Source organism: Populus alba, chromosome 15 (genome assembly GCF_005239225.2).
Source record: "Populus alba chromosome 15, ASM523922v2, whole genome shotgun sequence".
Classification (NCBI taxonomy): Eukaryota; Viridiplantae; Streptophyta; class Magnoliopsida; order Malpighiales; family Salicaceae; genus Populus; species Populus alba.
This window is the reverse complement of record NC_133298.1, coordinates 14,303,246-14,325,953: the sequence shown is the minus strand read 5'-3', so window position 1 is coordinate 14,325,953 and position 22,708 is coordinate 14,303,246. Positions and strand designations below refer to the sequence as shown.

The window sequence follows — 22,708 nt, the reverse complement described above, 5'->3', positions numbered from 1 at the left end:
TGCCAAAGTATTTTAGATTTTTACAAAATGCTCAAATAACGTTAAGTATTTTTGGCTGTATGCAATAAAAAATAAATATTTTTTCATTATTTTTTATTTAGCAAAAACCTATTTTTTCTTTGTTATAAAACTATCAAAACAAGTTTAAGGAAGTATTTACAAAACACACCCTTAAACAAAAATACCCATTAGTAAAAAGATTGCAAACCGAATAGGGTCTTAACCCTTTGACCTGATCGGGTTGACCCAATTCAGTTAACCTAAAATATTTGATTCGACCATAAAACAAATTAAAGACCTTGGTTTTTGAGATTTTTTGAATTGATAAATTGATTTTTGGAGGTTCTAACAATGTTTTTAAATGAAGATGGGTTAAAAATAGGTTTATAGATTAAAAAACACATCCTTAATTTTCTGATCACCTCTATGGTAGCTGAAATCTAGACAAGATAATGACACGTCATTTAATTCTTTTTTAAAAAAATTAGATGTATGACACATTGTCTATCTAATTTGAAGGAGAAATAAAAAACAACTCAAGCATGTAGGCTTGAGCTTATTTTTGGGCTACCTATGCTTGAATGTCTAGTATTTTTATAAAAAAATTCCTAACCGTTCATTTTTAAACTCTTTAAAACTATACAATTTAAAATATAATACATTTGATTTCTTTTAAATTTCTAGATTAAAGAATGATTTTGTTATATTTTATTAAATTCTATTTCATTTTTACTTTGGTCTTGAACCATCATTCTTTTTGCACAATCCATCATATTTTATTTTTTAATCGTTATGATGAGATCATTGAATTTTTATCATATAATCAAATAGGAAAATAGTTTCCAAGAAAATAACTTATTAAATCTAGGAAGATCCATGATCCGGGTCACAAGTTGAGCGAGTTAACTTCAATTAATCTTATATGTCATTTTCACAGTATTAAAAAAAAAATGTTGTCTTGAATTTCTTTTAAATCAAACCACGTGTTTATCAATTTTTTATGTTGTCTTTAGACATATCAAATCAATCATATCATATTATGTTAATATCCACATTATAAAGTTTGAAATCCTATATTAGACAAGGATTCATATAAAAATGTTTCAAGGATGATCAGTTATTAAGTCGAGTTAACTAACATATTTCTAAAGAATTCCCCCAACAATATAAAAGTATATTGTTATTATTACATTCCTTAATATGCTAGTGCAAAAAATTACTAGGGTGTTATTTTTTTTTAGAATTGGAAATTGCTTTTCAAATAATGATAATATGTTGTCGGGGAACAAATATTCCAGTGAAAATTTTCAAAAAAAAAATGAGCATAGTAAAGAGTAGAAGAGGTTTTTTTTTGTTAGGAGGTATGTTATTTTTTTTCTTATTTTAATTTTCTTGATTTTCGTGCTTATATCTTATGAATTCTTTTAGTTGTTTTTAAATCAAATGATAGAGAAAAAATATTATATTTTTTTTAAAAAATAAAAGATATTAATAAGAAAAAGGAAAGCTTTTACTAGCAAATTATTTTATTTCAATCGAATTTAAAGTAATAAAAAAGAAAGAATTCTTATAAAAAAATATTTATGTTGTATAATTAAGTTAAGAAAACTAAAAGTCTTCCTATAGCATATGATTGGATATTTTTATATTTTTAGTTAGTGTTAAGATTCTTTTAGCATTTATTAATATTCATTTTATTTTATTAAATATAGCACTAAATTTTAAATTAATAATTATTATTTTTTTATTGTAGAATATCAGCCTGAATATTCTGTTTACATTGAAAGAAAAAAAAAAGTTTTGACTCAAAGTATATTACAAGTAAGTTATTATTAGTAGAGATTGACATGTTTCCTAGCAAGTCCACCATTGAAAAAGAGTTCACACCTTTTTGGATTAGGCTCTTCGATTAATTTTCTAGTGGCTCTGACATAAGAACTCCATCAATAAAGTTGGAAGATAAAGTAATATGAACAATAAATATGTACCCTATAAAGTGCATTTTAATGGATTGTGTGAATGCAATTCGATTGGGTGGTGAGAATCTTGGCTGGAAAGTTGCCAAAACCTACGGATACCAGGCCAACCTTTGAAACTCAACCCACCAGCCTTTACCCTTTTTTCCCCCTGTTTCCATGATGGCTAATTATTATGTTGTTGAAAATGCATCCAACCTACGGTTTATATATTTCTGTGTTGTAAAGGTATTTTTAAAAAAATTAAATTTTTTTATTTTTTTATTAATTTTAAATTAATATGTTTTTACTATTTTCAAATTATTTTAATGTATTGATGTTAAAATTAATTTTTAAAAAATAAAAAAAATATTATTAATGTTTATTTATTAATTTTAACATAAAAAAATTATTTAAAAAATAACTTCAAACAAATAAAAAGCAAGAATATATAGCAATGTGAAAAGAAGTCAGGGAAAGCTAGCAACCCACTACGGGGGTGGCATGCAGGACTAATTTCCTAAGAATTATCTAGTTTGTCTGGGAATTATACGATAGTAAAATAGTTTTTCTCTTTGGCAGCACTCGTATGTGTTATGTAATCCTTTTGAACATGGCCATGGTGGCTCCTTCAAGGCATCTCATTGTCTTGGTGCTTTCTGATAGCTTCACAGCAGAGCCCTAGGATTTCCATAAATATTACAATCATTTCCTCTAATTTTGCCCCTTTTCAATGTGAGTGATTTATTTATTCGACTGATCGAGAGTAAAGAATGGTACGCACAACTATATATATGGAAAATTCAACAGTTCAAGGATCCCATGTGTTGTTATTTAATTTTAGACCCTGCATGCTAGAAACGGTCTATACCTCATTTGAACCGAGTGTAGGAATTTATATCATGTTTGCTGGAAGATTGACAAAAATAAAGAATAAAGAAATATTTTTCAAACCTTGTTTGAGCTGTTTTTTGCTCTCTTTAACCTTCCCATTTGCTGCCAAAATCGTCAGGTTTTCTTAGATTGATTATGAGTCTTCATATTGCTAAATTCGTTCCTTATTTATCTGGTCTTTAAGGTTGGATAAATCCCTCATAATTTGCACTAAAAAAATTGGTTTTGCCGTTATCGTAATTTTTTGTTCTAACATAGGCTCTGATTCTGACTTGGTTTTGTACAATATCTGACCATCTCAATTATATTCTGTCACTCATGATATGTTGAAGAATTGACCTACACTTTTATTGGGTCCTAGAGCTCATTTTCTTATGGCAGAATCTCAGTCAGATTGGGATGTTTGGCATTGTCAGTTTTCTGAATCAGATTAGAAGATTCTTTTGACCAACCAGATTGCAGCCAAATTCTGGTCTTCAAAACGAATTTATCTTACTTTGAATCCTTCATCATAGTTATAGACCTATATGCGTAGATGAATTTGGGTTTTTGAATCTCCTGATTTTGATATCAGAAGTTCAAGATATTTCCATGTGAATATCTAATGAGAAAGTAGAGAATCCTACCGTGAGAAATGTTCCAGCTCGAGTTTTTACAATTATGTTTTTCAAAAGGAATTTATCTCACTCTGAATCTTTCATGAAAGTTGTAGACTTGTACGCGTAGATGAATTTGGGTTTTTGAATCATCTAATTTTGATATCAGAAGCTCAAGATATTTATGTTTGAATATTTATAAGGAAAGCAAAGAACCATGCCGCGTGAAGGATCCTGACCTGAGTTTGTTGGTCTGATTCAAGGGACTTGATTAAAGACCAATTGTAAACTTTGGAAAGTAATTGGCTTCATTGAAGGAATTGAAAAAGTAAGGATTGGATCCGAAAATGTCATAATAATTTCTAGCTAATATCAAGGAAATAATATATCAAGGAGATAAGTACTGAATCATATCTATGTTAAGAAAATAATTACTGCAATATAGAAGACCATATATATTGAATTTGATTGGTGTTGGTTATTGAAGACAATCTCTGCAATAATTATTGCAATATTTCCTTGAATAACACATGTCGAGATTTTCTATATAAATAAACCTCCAGCCATATGCAAAAGAGAGGGACAGAGAGACAAGAAAAATTAAGGGAAAACACAAAAAACCCTAACCCTATCCTCTCTAGCAAAGAAGTCATAGCCACCCTTTTCATGTTTTTTTTTTTATATAAAAAAAAAAATGAGCAGCCACCCCACTCCCTTCAAAAAGAAAACAGAGATCACTCTCTTCAACGACAGCGGCCTCTCCATCTTCCCATCTCACAAACCCAGCAAAAGAGGACCCCCTTTAACCTTCAAAAGCCACCATATAGGTTGTCATTCGGTGTTGCAGGAGAGGCCTTCGTTTTTCTTTTTTTTTTTCCTTCCTTCTAGTCCAACAAGAACTTCTTTTCTATGCCACATCAACAACATCATCTCTGTCCCTCACGACTGGTTCCCTTTTAAGAGAAACACGATAGTGAAGCTAGTTTATGTTGACAACAACAGGACTCCATATCCTCAGCCATCAATAGCATTTCCTCCAACGGTGAGCTCCATCCCTAGGGTTCGTTGCAGTCAAGATTAGCAGCAACATCATCAACAACTCCCATAACCATGAGAACATGCAAGCCAGCATCAACAACAGTTTTCTTCTTAGCCATGATTGTAGACATCCGTCCTTAACAGTAACATATATAAAAGAAACCAGCAAAGAGATAAGGAAAATGGACGAGCACAATATAGACAAGGAGAGCATAGAAAGCAGAACAGGGGAGAGAGGGAAGGGAAATGAAAAAGAGACAAAGGGAGAGGTAGGAAGAGCAACGAGAGAAATGCAGCCCACAAGAAAACATAGAAAAAGCAAAAAAACACAGAGGGAATAACATCCATTCCACCAGCACATCACACCATCATCATCGTCTTCGCCATCTCTGTAGAGAGCATCGGCAAGAAGAGAAAGATAGAGCCCAGCACCAGTTTTACTAGTATTCATCACTGTCTCCTGAATCAGTGATAACCGATCGTGCACAAGAACTGCAACATCATCGTCTTTGCTCGTCAGCTATCAGGTAAGCGCCCTGCATTCTTTCCAGTTTTGCAAAATTTAATTACTGCGCATGCTTTTGTTACTATTCATGTGTATTATAATTCACTTGAACAGTAACTAAGGATGCATTTGTTTGCGCAGCCGAGTCACTGGTCTATGTAAGTGACTTAGCTAGGACAGCTGGGTCCAGCCCAACCACATGGATCGAGCTAGACCCAAACCCTAATATATATATATATATATGTGTGTGGGGGGGGATGGGGGTATTCTAAATACGAGAAAAAATACAGACCTTAAAATAAATATGCCAGAAAACCATAAATCTCTCTCTTTGTTTATATATATATATATATATATATGTGTGTGTGTGTGTTTTAATGCATACAACCAACACCCTAACATATTTTTAAATTTCCTCTTTTTTAAAAAAAAAATATATTCAAAGTTTAAAAAAAATGTGTTTTAGCATGGATTTCTTAAACACAAAAATTATTTTCTTGCATTATGGATTTTACAACATTTTTGTAAAATTTCAAAGGGTGTTGGCCAATATTTCAAAAAATACAAAAAATTTTATTTTGGGGGGAATTCGTATATTATTCATCGTTAATGTTTGGATAAAGAAATCTCAAAATGATGAATATCCAAAATATTATTGGGGATAACTTCTTATTATTCACTGTTAATATTTGGATAAAGAAACCCTAAGTGGTAAATATTCAAAATAATTTTCTAGGAATAATAAGTCATCACACATCCTTAAAAGAAGCCTTGATTAGAAATGAGGATATTTTAATTTTTGACCCCATGGTTTACGAGCCATGAGAGTATGAAACACTAACGCAAAAATAGGCTTTTAAAATGCCCTGAATTTTCTTAGATTTCTAAATTTTTGTCTCTCCTCCTTGCAATTTATGAATCGTACACTCTTGAAATACTAAGGGAAAAATGACATGGAATCTCCTTGGATTTCTATCTTAATAAATTTAGTTTGAATCAAACACATATTTCAAGAGATCTGCATTGGTTCTCCTTAGCACTTTGTAGACATATCTAAATGTATGATCCATATTGATCAAGGGTTTTTGTTTTTAGACTTTGAACCCAAATTCATTCATCATATCAAACCTATCCTAAAAAAATTAATTAAGAGAACACCAACACCATAGCAATTATAAGACAAACCAAACACCAAGCAGTTTACTTTAGGTAGGGCGTACTAGGGGTGCTAATACTTTTCCATTACACAACCAATCCATTGCCTTAGAATTTCTGAAAGACCAGTTAGGGTTCCTAGTGATCATAATACTAGGTAGTGACTCCCTTATTCAAAAAAAAAAAAAAAACCAAAATCAATTGAGGGTTGTTGTCTTCTTATCAACTACTAGTAGATACTGCACTTGACTGTTGTTGGTATATAACTTAATATTCTAACAAGAAATTCATAGTCTTTTTGTTGATGCATTTTCAGGAATTTGCCAGCTACTTCTTGTCCAATCCTGGAGCACTTTCATAAGCAATTGAATCCTTAATTGGTCGAATTATATCAGTTACATTAGTGACCCAGTAATTCCAAACCAATCCAAATCATCAAACCAATATTTCAAAGCCGATTTAATAGTCTAAGTTTTCATTACAAGTAGATGAAGATATTAATTAAGGGACCAAGCAAGCACATTAAAAGATCTAAAAATACTAAAAAAAATATTAATTTAAAGTAAATAAAAATAAAAAAAATAATTTTTTTTTAAATAGACACATAAAAACAAATAGGCTCTAAAGGTGAAGAGTAAGTTATTAATTTGTTCCTTATTTTTTTTTAAGGAACAAATAATTTGTTTTTTTAGTTCTGTATCCTTAAAAATACAAGAAATGCGTGGCTTCTTCTAAAAAGGCCACGCATTTCTCAATTCTTGTAGGGTACAGCCATAAAAAACGGGTGACAAATCCCCACGTGCACTTTTACCTTATTTGTAAATAAGGTTGCTGAGACTATGCAAAAATTGGCATTGAGTGGCTGAAAATCTTGAATCTCATTTCAGGATATCAAATATGTGAACACGTGCGTGAACCAGTTACCTCACAGGAAGAATTATCTTATTAAAAAGAGATTTGTCGAAATACAAAATGGAGCTTTACATAAAAAAACCAAGAGACTCGTCTGAAAGCTCCATTAAGCTAGGAATCCATAGATATGGATCATCATAAGAGAGCCAAAAATTCTCATAGCAGTCATTCCTTATCGTTGGCTCATGGGTGCTACTGATTTCTTTTGCCTTCTCATGACTACCTTCTATCACATTTTGGAGTTCAATTTCAGTAGTGTTATTGTTACAAGGAATTGATTCATCATTTGAACTTAATTTAATATGGAAATTAGCCTCTAATTTCTCGGAGAGTTTTGACGAAGAGTCACTAATTTTACACTTTCTCTTCTTGATTCCAAGTTTCTTGCTTAAATGAGTGTTCCAATGATTCTTCACTTGATTATCTGTTCTTCCCGGGACCCGACCAGCAATTAAGGACCACCTAAATAAAACAAGGGAAAGTATAAGAACATTTGTTAATTTGGTATTTAATAATAAACAACAAAGCCCAGTCCTACATTTAGCTAGGGAAAAATGAATCAGAAGAATGCTAACTCAAAATTATGGAACGTTGATAAGAGATGAAGAGAAACCTATTGCCAAGAAGCTTATGGAGCCGGATGATAAGGTCATCTTCTTCCTCTGAGAAACCCCCGTGCTTAACACTAGGGCTTAGATAATTTATCCATCTTAACCTGCAGCTTTTGCCACTCCTCTTGAGGCCTAATTAAACCACAACATTCAAATCTTTTAGCTGATAAAAAAACCATGCCACGAGCACTAAAACTAGCATCAATTCCTTCAACATGGAAAGATAAAAAAGAAAAAAAGAAAAAAAAAAGAAAAAAGAAGTTCTAGCTAGCCTGTGACTTTCGCTGCACGATTCCACTTCCCTTTGCCATGCGCCTTTACGTAATCCATCAAGATTCCATCTTCCTCCGCTGTCCAAAACGCTTTTCTATATTCACTACTCCCAGCTCCTTCCATTGTTGTTGCAGCAAAATGTTTACTGTAAATATGGAGATATTTATAATTATTAACAAACCCTTTTCGAAGAGAGGCAGGTAGAAAGAAGTTTTGAAATCTGGAGTAGTAATTTTACTTCAATATTTTATAGTTTATACACATGGAGGCTATGCATAAAAAAGGAGGCCTGCTCTGCTTATCTACTAGTCATAGATAGACTGTGTGATTGTTTTGGTGGCTACGATTTCTTCCCAAAAATTATTGCTTTTTAGGCAAGTTTTTGAAGCAGTGGAAATTATGAGGCATGAACAGTGACAAAGTTCATAACGACAATACTATTAATGGGCATCCAGTTGACCCACATGAAGAAAATAGGCTCTTGTTGGTTTCATAAACGACAGCAAATTATAAATGTTCTTGGCCAGGCCACCTTAGATTGGCTTTTTTTTCTTATTAGTAATTTTTTAAAACATCTTAGTAAAATAACACAATTAAAAAAATTATTGAAATAATAAAATTTATACATGCTATTATTAAAAAGAAAAGAAAAAAATAAAATTTGAAGACATTTCAAAACTCTTATTACACTATTAATTGTATTATTAAAAAGATATTGATAAAACGAACATAAATATATCAAAAAAAATTAAAAATCATCAATAATAACAAAATTATATCATACACATGTTTTGTTGGGTGATTGACCTATCTTTCCAGTTAAGAGTTTTGTCTTTGCTTAAATTGCACGTTTCGTTCTTCTTTTATATTTGATTTTGTTCACAACAAGAAGGGGTGATTAGGTGTTTTACGAGCACTTGCATTAGTCTTGTATAATATGGCGTGCATGTACGTATATACAGAAAGCACTTTATTTTACAATAAATTAAATTAAATTAAATTAAATATTGTGAATCAATCTTTCTAACTTAATTTAGGGTGGAAAAAACAAGATAAATTCATGGAAAATATATATATAAAATAAGTAAATATATAAACGACTTCTAAGAGAGAAGGCCCTGCGTAAGAAAATCATTTTTTGAACCTCATTGCTGCTCAATGATGAAAGCACCATGGGAAAGAGCACACAGCCATCTTTGGGTAAGCATGGTGGGGTGTCTGCTTTCTAGAAAGACGACCTGTTTCTGCTCTCTGGATGCTTTCCTGATAAAAGTCATGGGGTGTCTCTTTCCCACTGATCTGGAACATGAACGACACTGTTCTTGTTTTTTTTAGCAGCAGTAGCAGTGGCCAGTAGTGTCCTCATGCTGGGTCATCCATGAATTATAATCCATTTTATACAACGGCGCCGTATGAGATAGTTTTGTTGTCGAATTACTGGATTAGTTCAAGCTCGACGGTCTAACCACATCACAATTAATGGAGTAATCTAGGCTCCTATTTAAGGTTTCTTTTTAGATTTAATAAATCCTATTTAAGATTTTTTTTTTTTTTTTTTAGATCTAACTCGGTGTTCAAGCTTCATCCTAAACTGGATTAGAAGTTATTTTTTCAAAAGAATCTGCTGGCGTTGCTACTTCTTTTAAACTAAACAAAATTTCAAATATGAATTGAAAAACTGAGCGTGTGTTTAATAAAATTAATTAATAATTGTGTCAAATCAAAAGGAGTTAGTGTCAAGTTGATGTGACTTGTTCATCTTGTAAAGTTGAAATGCATTTTCATTGATTCGTTACAAACCCAATTTGATAGGAAAAGAAATTCCAAGTCACATTGTTTAATTTTTAAAAAGAATATATTTAAAATTATATTATTTTTTATTAATCCAGATGAATCTTCTAATTCCCTTAAACAACTCATGGATGTAGTTAAATTTAATAACTTTGATATTATTAATCAAGGTTTTTATGTAATTATAATAACAAAATTGATATGCAAAGAAAAACGATACAATAAAATTTAAGAAAAAAAAATGAAGAATTTCACACAAAAAAAAAAATGCTTGTTAGTATTAGAAAAATATATTATAATCATCAAAGGAATTGAATTATACTTCCTTAAATAATATACAAAATATTTTTTAAATTGTTTAATAAATGAATTTCAACTAAAAAATTTCAAGACATAGCTTGAACTAAATATATTTAAAGACAACATTTTTTCATCTTAATTTAAAAAAATTAAAACAACAATATTTTAAATTGAAACGGGTCAAGCTAATTAATTCACAAAATTTATAACTCAAATCATAAGCATTCTTAAGTTCAATATAGTTTTTAATTTAGAACCCACCTCTCATTTAATTTTACAGCACTAAAACTAGACATTTATGGGAAAAATCCAATCAAAGATATTATATATATATATATATATTAAATTTAAATCTAAATCGAAAACAAATTTTAAAGGTCACTTGGTTTGGGTAGACTAGTGTGCCCGGCCAATGAGATGAAAGAACATGCTCTAGGGCTTGCAAGACTAGTTACACACACATGACTTTTTGCCTTTTCTTTCTGATGGGTTGTTTGTCTTTTTTTTCAAAGTAAACAATCACACAACTGTCACAATAAATGACGTGTAGCCTTGAAGGTTAGTTTTTTATCACCATAGGAGTGGTCAGAAAATTAGAAATTATAATATCTGAACTAAAAAAATCTAAATTGGTTCAAAAAAACAAAATTAATATAGAAAAAAATTCATTTTCAACCTCATTTTACATTTTCCTACAAGATAGGGGGGGATACTAAAATGAAACTCTTTGTGAAATTTAGTTAAAAAAAAACCTTGGTTTATATATAATGTCAAATCCAGTCCTGCATTTTCAATATTTTCAAGCAACAAAACTAATTTTTTTTTTTTCAAATTAAACATGCACACATCTCAATGCAAGGCAGAAGGAGAAGCTGCAAACATTTTGAGAAAGGTGGTAATACGGAGGCCATTTTGATTTGGTGGACTTCCACCCTGCGAGAGAGTCTTGTCTGAACAAATACAAGAAAGATTCAACAGGTCAATTATTGTACGAGCAATGACCATCGCTCATTACATGTTTGTCAAGCACGAAGTGTACCGTGCTCTATTTGTCATTTTTTTATTTTTTTATTAATATAATTATCAAAGTCTCCATTAATTTTATAAATTTTAAAATTAATAATTATATAAACCTTTAATAATTCAAGATTTATGAAACTCCAACTAATAACCTCTAAAAAATAAATTTATAACTTGATCAATGATTGAATGACCCATTTATATATTTGATAGAATATCAAAAAATTTTTATTTATTATATAAAAATTAAAAAAGAATGATTGATAAATTAGATAATTAACGGAATATCATCTCATGATATTAATTAATTAATTGCAAGACTAATAAATGGGAAGCCTAAAAGGGAGACCCATCTCGTCCATGCATGTAAGTGAGGTGAAAATTTTGAGGTCAAAATTGACTCGAGATCTCATGCCTTTGCTGTCCAACTCCAAACCAGAAAATGGACTCTCGGGCGCAGTGAAAAGTCAGTACACTAACAAGAGCCCTGAAACATTGAAGTTAACACAACTAATACGAGAAATCGTACATCAACCCTTAAACCAATGTTTCACGAGTCTCTTTGGTGTATTTTTACAGTGACCCGTGAGTTTGTTCATCTTAATTGCTAACAAAATCCAAAACTCATAAATCACAAGCAATTAATTTATGGAAAGTAGCTAACGAGAAGGCCAACTAATTTGGAATTGAAGTTTTGTGGCTGCGGCAAACACGACTAGTTTCATCAACGAAATATTTCAACGGCTAATAAACTATATTTTTATTGGTATAAAAAAAAACCGATGGTTTTATCGGTGAGTTCTTTATTAGGGATATCATATTTAAAGATAATTTAATCAATAAAAATAATTACTGATAAAAACATCACTATAATATTAGCACAAATTTATCTCTTTTTTTTTCTAAGCCAATCCATCGATAATTATTATCAACAATAATTCATCGCATGTAACTAAAAGATTGAAAAACATAAAAATATATTAGTAAAATCATCGTTTTATATGAAAATAACTTACAACATTATGTAAGTCTTCGAGGAAATGGGTCAAATATAACTGACAGAATCCCTAATAAATTTTTTTTTATGTTTGTCGATGATTTCATTGATATTTCATTGATTCTTCTTTTTTATTTTCAGTACATGCTTATTTAGAGCAAACAATTTAACATTAAACAAATAAATTAAATTGAATAACATATTTTATATTATTAATTTAAATGTAAAATCAATTACAAATGTAATTATACATTAGAAAGAAGTTGGCATTTCATATAGAGATGGAGGTAGAGGAAAATCTCCTACAGGTCCATAAAAAGAAGGATAATGACTAGACATATATGTCGTCATTTGCTCTCATTTCTTCCTACCATGTTTTCATATATGTACCTCCATTTTGGCCTTTAGTTTAGTCATCGCAGCAACAATTTGTTCCTTGACCAACTTTTCAATAGCTAGTGATGGATGCCTTAGGCCTGATTGTGGGGTACCTACGATCAAGAAACTACAGTCTGCCCTTATATCTCGAGTTTTAGTCATAAAGAAATTATAAACTCAATCCCTATCGGATCCACCAGTTACTCCCACTTCCAACCACAATTCTGAATCATATTCTAGATAAGTTAAAGGATCCTCTCCAAGTTTAGTATGTATATCGGTGTTATATTTTTCTATATATAAAAAAACAAGTCAAGCATATAAAAAAAACATTTGTTCAAAAAAAATTTCAGAAGGTTTCAAATTTTAATTACAACAAACATCCCAACTTGACTATCCATGAACTACTGCATCCCTTTCTATCTATACTCCTTTCATATACGTGTTTTCATATACAACTCTATCAAGTAGGCTCACGCCCAAGCTTTGTAGCCTGGAAAATAAATAATTAGTTAAAATTTGTCACAAATAATCACTAACATTTTAAAAAATTACTTAAAAATAAAGTAGACTTTTACCACACGCTTTGCATGGTTAATAAAAGGAAGTGATCCACCAGTATACTTGCTAATAGAATCGTGAGTCTCTCTATTTATGTTCAAGGACCGACTTCGTGACTGCCTCTTAAATCTCTCTGATGTCAAGAACTTAAGATATCTCTCTCAATTACTCTCAGTAATGTTGGGAGATCTATAGTTCTTCAACATCTCAAAGTCATCTGACTTGACTCTTTTTTTAGCGTAGTTATGTACGTTATACCATAAATTACTCAACCTATTTTAGAAATTCATTATTTGTTAAATAAAAGAACTATAACGGAAAAAACATATTACATTTTCATAAAAGATATACACTTCACATGTTAAAACTTACCTAATTCTGCTGTGATTTTTTCATACTTGCCTAGCCATACTAGTGTTTGCAGCATCCCACTAAAAAAATTCTCTTATAATCATTTTCATAAAATATTTAGTTTTTATATTTAAAAAATACATATACCATCTAAAAATAGTGATTACTTATCTATTAACCTTAAACTATCCCCACAATGCCTCGACCATAGGCATCCATAATGTATAAGATAACTTCATTTGTACAAAGGCACTTCCATTATGTTATCATGCTTTCAACTTTCATATTTGTAAACCTACAAACCAATTAATTAATGAAAAACTATATAAACACTTAATCAATTTGTTAATGTTATTTTCAATAAACTTTTTTGACATGATGAGATCTAGCTTCTATTCCACTATAAGCTTGCTAGAAAATAGTTCACGGATAGATGGGATGCCAGATCTGTGGCTCGTATTCGACAGGCTTGCATCAATAGCCTATATAGCAGGTAGAATACTGATTAAATGTATCATAAGCTCAGGTACAATACTAATTAAAAAAGTAGAACTGCTCCATCTCGATGCTAAACTTTTTCTCGACATCTAAACAAAACAACTAAACCAATATAATTTTTCATTATATCTATTTTTTATAAAATCTCAATAGCATCTTCCTATACAGGACCTTACCCTAAAATTCCATGTTCTTCCTATTACATATTGGTAAATTTTGCATGGCAATAACAAGGAATTTTCCTTAAATGCAAAACCAGTTCATAATATCTTGATTTAATTAATTATTTGATAAACATAAGCCCAATCTCAATTCGAACTTTCATTTAAAAATAAAAAAGCCTAAATAATTTTGAAATCACTTTGATGAGCTTGTGAACAACATCAGAACTCAAATAACTGCTCTCATCTCAGCTTAACATGTTTAAATTCCCATTTAGCAAGGCATTATCCAAAGTTTAGTATGCCTAAACTATGTTTTCACTAGATTGAACCTAAAACATGTATGACCATCATTTTAACCACACATGATCATTTTTTAGGTACAATACACAAAGCTATTACTGATCAACATGATAAAAGCATGTATGTCTACTTCTATCAAAGATTCAACTCATTTTAATTAAAAAGAAAAAGCTCAACAATTGAACCCTTGGATATAAGATGTTAGACGAACTCATAAAATAATTTAGGTTGCAAAATAATTATCATTAAAAACTTCACTATATTGTTCTCCACATATCTTAAATATAATCAATAACTTTAAACACATTGATATTAATTGAACCATAATTCCAATTAACAATCCATATAAAACCCCACCAAAATCTAAGTAAAATAATGATAGTATTTGCAATTAAACATGGATATATTTACTAAAACATTCTATCTAAGTTAAACAAACAAGAACAAAAAACATTAAATCTAAGAAAAAACAATAAACATCAAGATCAAAGATTAAACCTTAAGTGGTGGACAAAGAAAGAGAGCTCGTCGTCGTCTAGAGGAGAAAGAGAAAGTATCACCACTAATTCTACAGAGAGAATGTCAGCCAATGGTTGAGAAAGAGAGAGAGGGAAAGAAATTGTGGATGTTGAGGGAAATGGGGAAAAATTAAGGATTACCCCAACATATCTGTTTTTTTATTCATCGATGGAATTTTCCATTGATGATTTCATTGGTAAATCAACACATCATGGATGGAATCACCACTAACTTTTTATATCCATAGGTGATTCAATAAAAAAAAATTAAAGAATTTATGAAATATTTTGAAAACCCCACAAAACTCACTGATGAATTTTTATTTGTCAGCTATTTCATCGATCAATTAAACTTTCATGATTTTTCCCCTAACTCTCTGGAATTCTCTAATTATTTTAATGGTTATCAGTGATTCCATCAATGATTGATAAATTATGAATTTCTTCCCCAACTCTCTGGAATTCTCTCACAATTTTAATGATCATCAATCATTCTGTTAGTGAGTTACAATTATGATAAACACTAACAGAATGGCCAAAAAAAAATTATTAAATTCCTCATTTAATATGTATGTTATAATCCCCAATCCAATCTAATTATACAAGAACATTAATAGTAGTGTCATGATCTATTTTTGGGTTATTCTTCAAATTCAGTTTTCCTCTTTCAAAAAATCAAAAAATATTCGAACTAAAAAACAAAAAAATTCAAAAAAAATAATAACAGTGACAATAGGATGTCAGAGCGCCTAGAAAATGACTAGAAATTGGTTGAGGAGGCTCAAAAATTTAAAAGATTAAAATTTGACAATATATTTTTTACAAATGAAGAGCTATATTGATAAAGAAAAAATTCAATTTGAGGAAAAAATTTTAAAAATCAGATGTTTATGAACTCAATTAAATTCTATTGGAGGTTTAATTGAATTTATATAGTGTTTAATTATAAGAAAATTTGATTTTTAACTCAATTTGGGGTTTAATTGGAAGAAATTAAAGTTTTGGGGTTAAATTAGAATTTTTAAGAGTTGATTTGGTCAAATCAGGGGCTTTATTGCATAAATATTGAAGTTTTAGGGTATATTAGGGACTTGATTGAAAAAATCCAAAACTAAGGACCAAAAGGAAAATAGGCGCTAAAATCTGGGGATTGAATTGAAGTTCATTAGGGCAAAATTGAATAGAATTAAAAGTTTGAAGCCAATCAGGGGTGTAATTAGAGATAAGATACAAATTGAAGGACTATAGCATAATTGGCAGAAAAGTTACTATTCATCTTCTTCTCCAATGAGGCTGCCCGAGGGGCCTCCTTCCCAAGGTGTTTGACACCTCGTTTCTTCCCTAAATTGAATGAAACTTGCATGAAAACGATCCCCTAACACCTGACTACAAGCTAGTATAAACCATTCGGGCTGATCGAGGTTGTAGAGGCTGTGGCACCACCCTAAAGTGGCTAAGCCGACCAGTCATTTCTCCTGCACAAAACTAACAGTTCATCATTGTTGCTTTAAGCCAACTGTTGGAGTGCTTTTGGGTCGAACCAAGGGTCGAAATTTGGCACAAGAAAAGACAAAGTGTCCCTTTTCCAACACCTACAAATAGATGTGATTTTCATGCTCCAAAAGGGGAGAAATTTGGGTCCAAAGACAACCAAAAAACCAATCTCCCTAACCTGGTTTTTGTTGCCAGCAGAACCTTTCTTTTTCTATCGCGGCGTTCAGCCACCAACATCATCACCACCGGCTTGAAAACCTCCATCTCCATCACCAGCAACCACCTTAACACCTCATGTAGTGAGTGCACTGTCGAGCCTCTCTCCTCTGCAACTTTTCTTCTTCCATCACCAGCAACCGACATCAACCACCATTCCCTCCACCGAAGCCTACTAAGCCACTCGTCGAACCTCCTCATCGCAACCAAGCTTCCACCATAGGTTAGCCTCCTTCCCCTTCCCTTTCTTCTTCTTCTTCTTTAAGGGGTGCTCAATTGTTCACATTGTATGTGAACAGTAGAGAGTAATCCATTGTTAAAAAAAAGTTAAAAATTCCAAAAAATTCTTTCTAAAAACATTTGTGATTTTCTCGTGTATTTTTCTCTCTATTTTGCATAATATTGGTTTGTATTTTTATACCATAAATATACAAATATGGTATTAAAATACCTTATTTTCATCAAAACATTGCAAAAAATTATACAACAAAAAAAACTATTTTGTTTTCATGTATACGACCAAGTTTCTCAAAGAGAAAAAAATTATCACATTGTATTTTCATACAACAAAAAAATATATATGTTTTAGCATGCATTTTGACTTTAATAACCAATTTATTACAGACATGAGAAATAGGTCAATATTTCAAAAATACCAAAAAAATATTTTGTTTCTTTTCTTTTAGTATCTAGATTATGAATCTATACTTAAAACATATTCCCGATATTAAAAAGAAAGTTGCTTTTTTTTTTTATTGATGTTAGAACAGGTAGGTTTTTACCCGATAAGATAAAGACCTCCTTACTGAGAAGAACTTTTCTTAAACCTTAAATAGACCAACAATTAGAAATGCAATAACACCTTAGCTTTTTATCATACAATCAAACAATGCAGCTTACCTTAGGTAAGGCATATTTGGGGTGCTAATATCTTCCCTTTACATAACCAGTCCCTATACCCAATCTCTAAAACTAGTTAGAGTTTCTAGTTATCAAAATACTAGGTGGCGACTCCCTTTCCACCTTTCCACTAATTAAAGACAAGGAATCATTGTCTCCCTATATTTCATATCTACCAGATACATAGATGAAGTAGAATATTCGTCGCAATGCCGCACACATGCAACAAGTAGCAACAATTATATTCAATAAAAACTCTTATTCAAACCATAATCATATTTATATTTGTTTGATTTGATAAATGTATTAAATATAATGCATTATAAAGCGATAATAAAATATCTTAATTATACAATGATGTTTTACATGTTAAATCATTTCAATTTCTTTTTAATTTGAATCCTTATCATCTTTATTTTCATCATCTTCATCTTTATTTTCATCGTCATCGTCATCGTCATCTTCATCTTTATCTTTTTAATTGAATTGAAGATGGTTGATCTCTTAAGCTTCATCAACTTCTGAATGTCTTGTGGTACCCAATAAATTATTTAACTCCTCAACATCAATATGCATATAAGTATTCTCAACAAAAAAAACTTGAATTTTCATGTCGCTGATTCGGTAGATTAAACAACTCGATATAGATCAGCTAACTCTTCCAGTTAAAATACATTTTCTCTCTTAGTTACTTTATTGTTACTATCTTTGACAATATGAACATGACTTCTAGATTCGATTTTCATAATGGATAACCAATCACTCTATTGCGATCATTTCTTAAAGAGAGATTGTTCGTGTAATATGTAAATTGACATTGTTTGGCGAATATAAAAACATCATTGATGTTTCCAAGTCTACATTTTTTTATTAATTTTAACCAAACCATGGTTTGGTTGATTTTCCATGTTGCTGATTCGATAGATGAAATAGCTCGATATGGATCGACTGACTCTTCTAGTTAAAATACACCTTCTCTCTTAGTTACTTTATTGTTACCATCTTTGACAACATGAACATGACTTCTTGATTCAATTTTCATAGGAGACAACCAATCAACTTTATTGTGATCATTTCTTAAAAAGGGAGTGTGTGTGTGTGTAATATGCAAATTAGCATTGTTTAGTAAATATGAAAACATCATTGAAGTCTATATTTTTTTTTTTTTATTATTAATTTCAACCAAAACCATGGTGAGGATCTACTCTAATTTCTTTATCGGTGTCATATCAATAGCAATTGAATAATAAAAACTACATTTTGTTCCCTATGACATTGAAATTCAATCACCTTTTCTCACTTGCCATAATAATTAACTTCAAACTCATTGGAAGTTGATCTCTTAACACAAACCCTACTACTTTAGGTATTTCTACCATCTTCATATTCTTCAGTATGAAAGACATTTATTAATGAAATACCCATTGCCATAACCCAATTTTTGAACAAATAATAAAAATTAAAATATATTTGAGAATGGGGTTAAAATAACACAAATTCAAAGTTTAGGGATAAAATTATCAGATTTGAGAATAAATTGATCAGAAATTAAAGAATTAATAAGTTTGGAAATTTACTTAAAATTTGGATTATTTAATGAAATTAGAAGAATTAATAAGTTTGTGGACTTAATTAAACTTTGATTTAATTAATTAATTAAATTTAGGGACTTAATTGAAATTTATCCAAAAGGGGCAAAATTAAAAGAATTAATTAAGGACCAAATTGAATAATCCAGGAATTAAGAACTGTTTTGTAAACAATATACCAATTTAGGGATTTAATTGAAATTAATCAAAAAGGGGCAAAATTAAAAGAAATTTTTTATTTGCTTAGGGGTCCAATTGCGAAATTTCCAAAGTTCAGGGGTCAAATTGAAAATGTCCATGGCTGCTTGAAAACGGCGCCGTTGCTGGGAACAGCTGCGTTCGTCTTCTTCATCCCGGTTCAGTAGGCTGAAGATCTGCAACAAACTTGATCCGATCGTGGACCACGATCCCTCTCATGATTTGAATAACAGTCCTGCAAAGATGGGATTGATTGAGGGGAAAGCTCTCGAGCTCTATAAAAAGGAGGAGCAACGAACAAAGGGGACCAAGAAAAGGAGAGGAAACAAGCAGAGCAAAACAGAGCATAAACACAGAAAAAATACACAGAGAGAAGGGGAGAAAAGTAGAAAGGAATCAGAGATCAACCTTGCCTTCATCTTCATCCCTGCACAAGAAAAAATCAACCCAAAACAGAGCCAAGAACAGAAGAAAGACAGCATGTGAGGGCAGACGCAAGAAAAAGCAAAAGCCAGAGAATAAAAAGCCAGAACACAGGGGAAAACAGGGGGAAATAAGCAGGGGAGGCGACGGTTGGAAGACGAAAAGAGGGCATAAATCACAGCAAAAAAGAGCGAAAGGGGAAACCCAGAAACAGGGGAGATAACAGAGAACCAGTTCGGTCATTCGCCTAAAGTTTTTGCTTCGAGTCATTAGCAGCAGAAGAAATAAGCAAGGTGGAAAAGGTGCCCACACAGAAGGAATAACAAGAACGAAGAAGGGCGAAGGGGAAAGGCGCTCATTATTTCGTTTGATTATCATTTGCACTGTGCAAGTGAATTTTAATTCACTTACACAATGTAGTAACACGCGTGCGCTTCGCTCAGCCCATATGAGCTGCGCTACGCCCAGCTCAAAAAAACAATAAAAAACAGAAAAATAAAAAAAAAAATAGAAAAAAATAATAAAAAATGTGTATGCACGAATAAAAATAATATAAATTTATTAATTTATTCACTGACAACAAAGTAGGAATAAAAATACTGATTTAAATTTATATTATTTTTATTTGTTGTATTTTGTTTTATTTAGCTAAAAATTAAAAAATATGTGCATGCGTAAAAATAAATTTTTTTTATTTTTTTATTCACTGACGCCAGAGTCGAGAATAAAAATAATAAAAAATATGTATGCACGAATAAAAATAATGTAAATTTATTGGTTTATTCACTGACGCCAGAGTCAAGAATAAAAATACTAGTTTAAATTTATATTATTTTTATTTGTTGTATTTTGTTTTATTTAGCTAAAAAATAAAAAATATGTGCATGCGTAAAAATAAATTTTTTTTTATTTTTTTATTCATTGAAGCCAGAGTCAGGAATAAAAATATTGATCCAAATTTATTTTATAACTACATAATATTTACCAACATCAGAGTTGGAATTATTCGTAGTTGAATATTCACTGGCGCCAGAGTCAGGAATATTATAAGCAAATTTTCATAGCATAAACTAATAAACATTTAGCAATTTAAGACGAAACTAGCAATGCAGCCTGCCTCAGGCAGGACGTTTAAGGGGTGATAATATCTTTTCTTTTACATAACCAGTCCCGAACCATAGAATCTCTGTTGACTAGTTAGGGTTTCTAGTGACCATAATACTAGGTGGCGACTCCTTAAATAAGATCATTCCCCATTAAAGATCTGGATGCTAGAAATCCATTTTTTCAAAGATTTATTAATTTTTAAGGCCGCCGCGATGTCGGGTGCGACACCCATTATAACACTTAACCTTTCTTTTGAAACCCAAAGATGATAATTTCAAGTAATCAATATGACCTCTCAGGTTGTACACCTAGTTAAAAATAATCACAAATCAATGGTCGATGAAAAAAAGTTAAGTAAATGTATTCTTGTTAGAGTAAGAAATTATTATTACTTGTGTTTGAAACCACATGGTTAATTATTCATCTTATAATTGAAAAACTTGAGCTTCAATATGATATAGATCTTAGGATAAATTTTTTTTTGATGATGTTGCCTATAAGAAAGTTAATTAGAATTTAGCCTATATGAGAATAAAACATAAAATAGAATGAATGCTATGAAGTTTTAAAATTGACTTATTAAACAAAAGGTCTTAATTTATTATAGTTAAATAACACATAATTATATGTTTGTCTAAATTCAATATTTTGTCAAATATATTCTCAAAACTATATTCCTCAACAGTCATATCTAGGATGGGAAAAATATTGATAAATTTCCACTCGAAAGAACTTCACCACCACGATCATCATATCTTGGAATGCAAATAATTCTTGTTCTCATATGAGGCTCAAAATAATTCTAGATAAATATTGAAATCCTTTTAATAATATAAGTCTTGTATATCAAAGCCTTAACATGCACCATGTTTTTTATCTTTTTTTTTTTTTTAAGGTTAAACAATTACCTACACGAAAGTAAATATAAATTGAAAAAAAATGTTTTAAACAAACATAATAAGCACTAAGAATGCATGTTATCCTAACCTTTTTACTAGATACATTCATTCATCATGTGCAAGACCTCTAAATTTTATCTTATACGTTAAATATATGAGCAAGTGCTTTATTGAGTTGAAGAATAGGGGAAGGAAGATCATCTCAAGTTTGCATATTATCTCAGTTATGTTTATTTCAAGTTGTTTCATGTGTTGGGAACGTAACTTGCTTAAGTAACATCTATAAAAAGATAACTAATCTTTGTGAATGCATCTCATATCTATTTTCACAATAAACCCCTATAAGCAATTGGAATGAGTGTTTCCATAAATATATGACAGTCATGACTCTTTATTCCATATAATATGTATTCCTCTAAATTCACCAATTTGGCCATGTTCGAAGCATATCCATTAGAAAATCACAAACTCTTAAACCATTCATAAATATGAAAGTATTCTTTTTATCTAAGGTAAATGTTCCTTTAGGCTTTGCAACATGTATCCCATCATTAAGAAACTCTATATTTTGACAGTTACAAAACAAAGTTATATCCAACCTAGGTTTTATATTATCCTTTGACGTCTATAACCATGTTAAAAATATTCTTAAACACATTTTTCTCAATACACATAACATCCAAATTATAGCAAATGAGGTTAGCCTTCCAATAAGAAAGCTGCTAAAATAATACTGCACTTTATTTCCAATTATAGATCACACCAAAACCAAAATTCTTCTCCTTACCGGATTGAAAATTAAATACAAATGTCCTTATACTGCAAGTGTAAACCCCCGCATAAAGGGTTGAAAGGTAATAAAGAGTTCGACAAGAAATGAAAACTTGGGATGAAAATGAAATGGATAAATAATGAGAATAATAACAATTTGTTTTATGTGTATTAGAGGGAGATAATATCCAAAAATGAATTTAAAGGTGTTATTGAAGTTTAAATGAGGACTAAGAAGTTTAGTTAAAAATTCATAATATTGGCGAAACCGGTACATGAATTTTGATGGATGGA

At 30.7% G+C, this 22,708-nt stretch overlaps 1 protein-coding gene and 1 long non-coding RNA gene across 2 annotated transcripts; both read right to left on the bottom strand.

Moving 5' to 3' along the window:
* Positions 1-7,042: 7,042 nt before the first annotated feature.
* LOC118061291 (transcription factor MYB114) lies at positions 7,043-8,229 on the bottom strand. The gene is made up of 3 exons (XM_035074721.2): positions 7,939-8,229; positions 7,669-7,798; positions 7,043-7,517 (listed from the first exon to the last, which is right to left on the bottom strand). The coding sequence occupies exons 1-3, from the start codon at positions 8,060-8,062 to the stop codon at positions 7,124-7,126; spliced, it is 648 nt and encodes a 215-aa protein (XP_034930612.1). The 5' UTR covers positions 8,063-8,229; the 3' UTR covers positions 7,043-7,123.
* A 10,890-nt stretch (positions 8,230-19,119) lies between these two features.
* On the bottom strand, positions 19,120-19,989 carry LOC140954592 (uncharacterized). The gene is made up of 2 exons (XR_012167978.1): positions 19,623-19,989; positions 19,120-19,449 (listed from the first exon to the last, which is right to left on the bottom strand). It is a non-coding gene; the product is annotated as an uncharacterized lncRNA (long non-coding RNA).
* Positions 19,990-22,708: the final 2,719 nt, after the last annotated feature.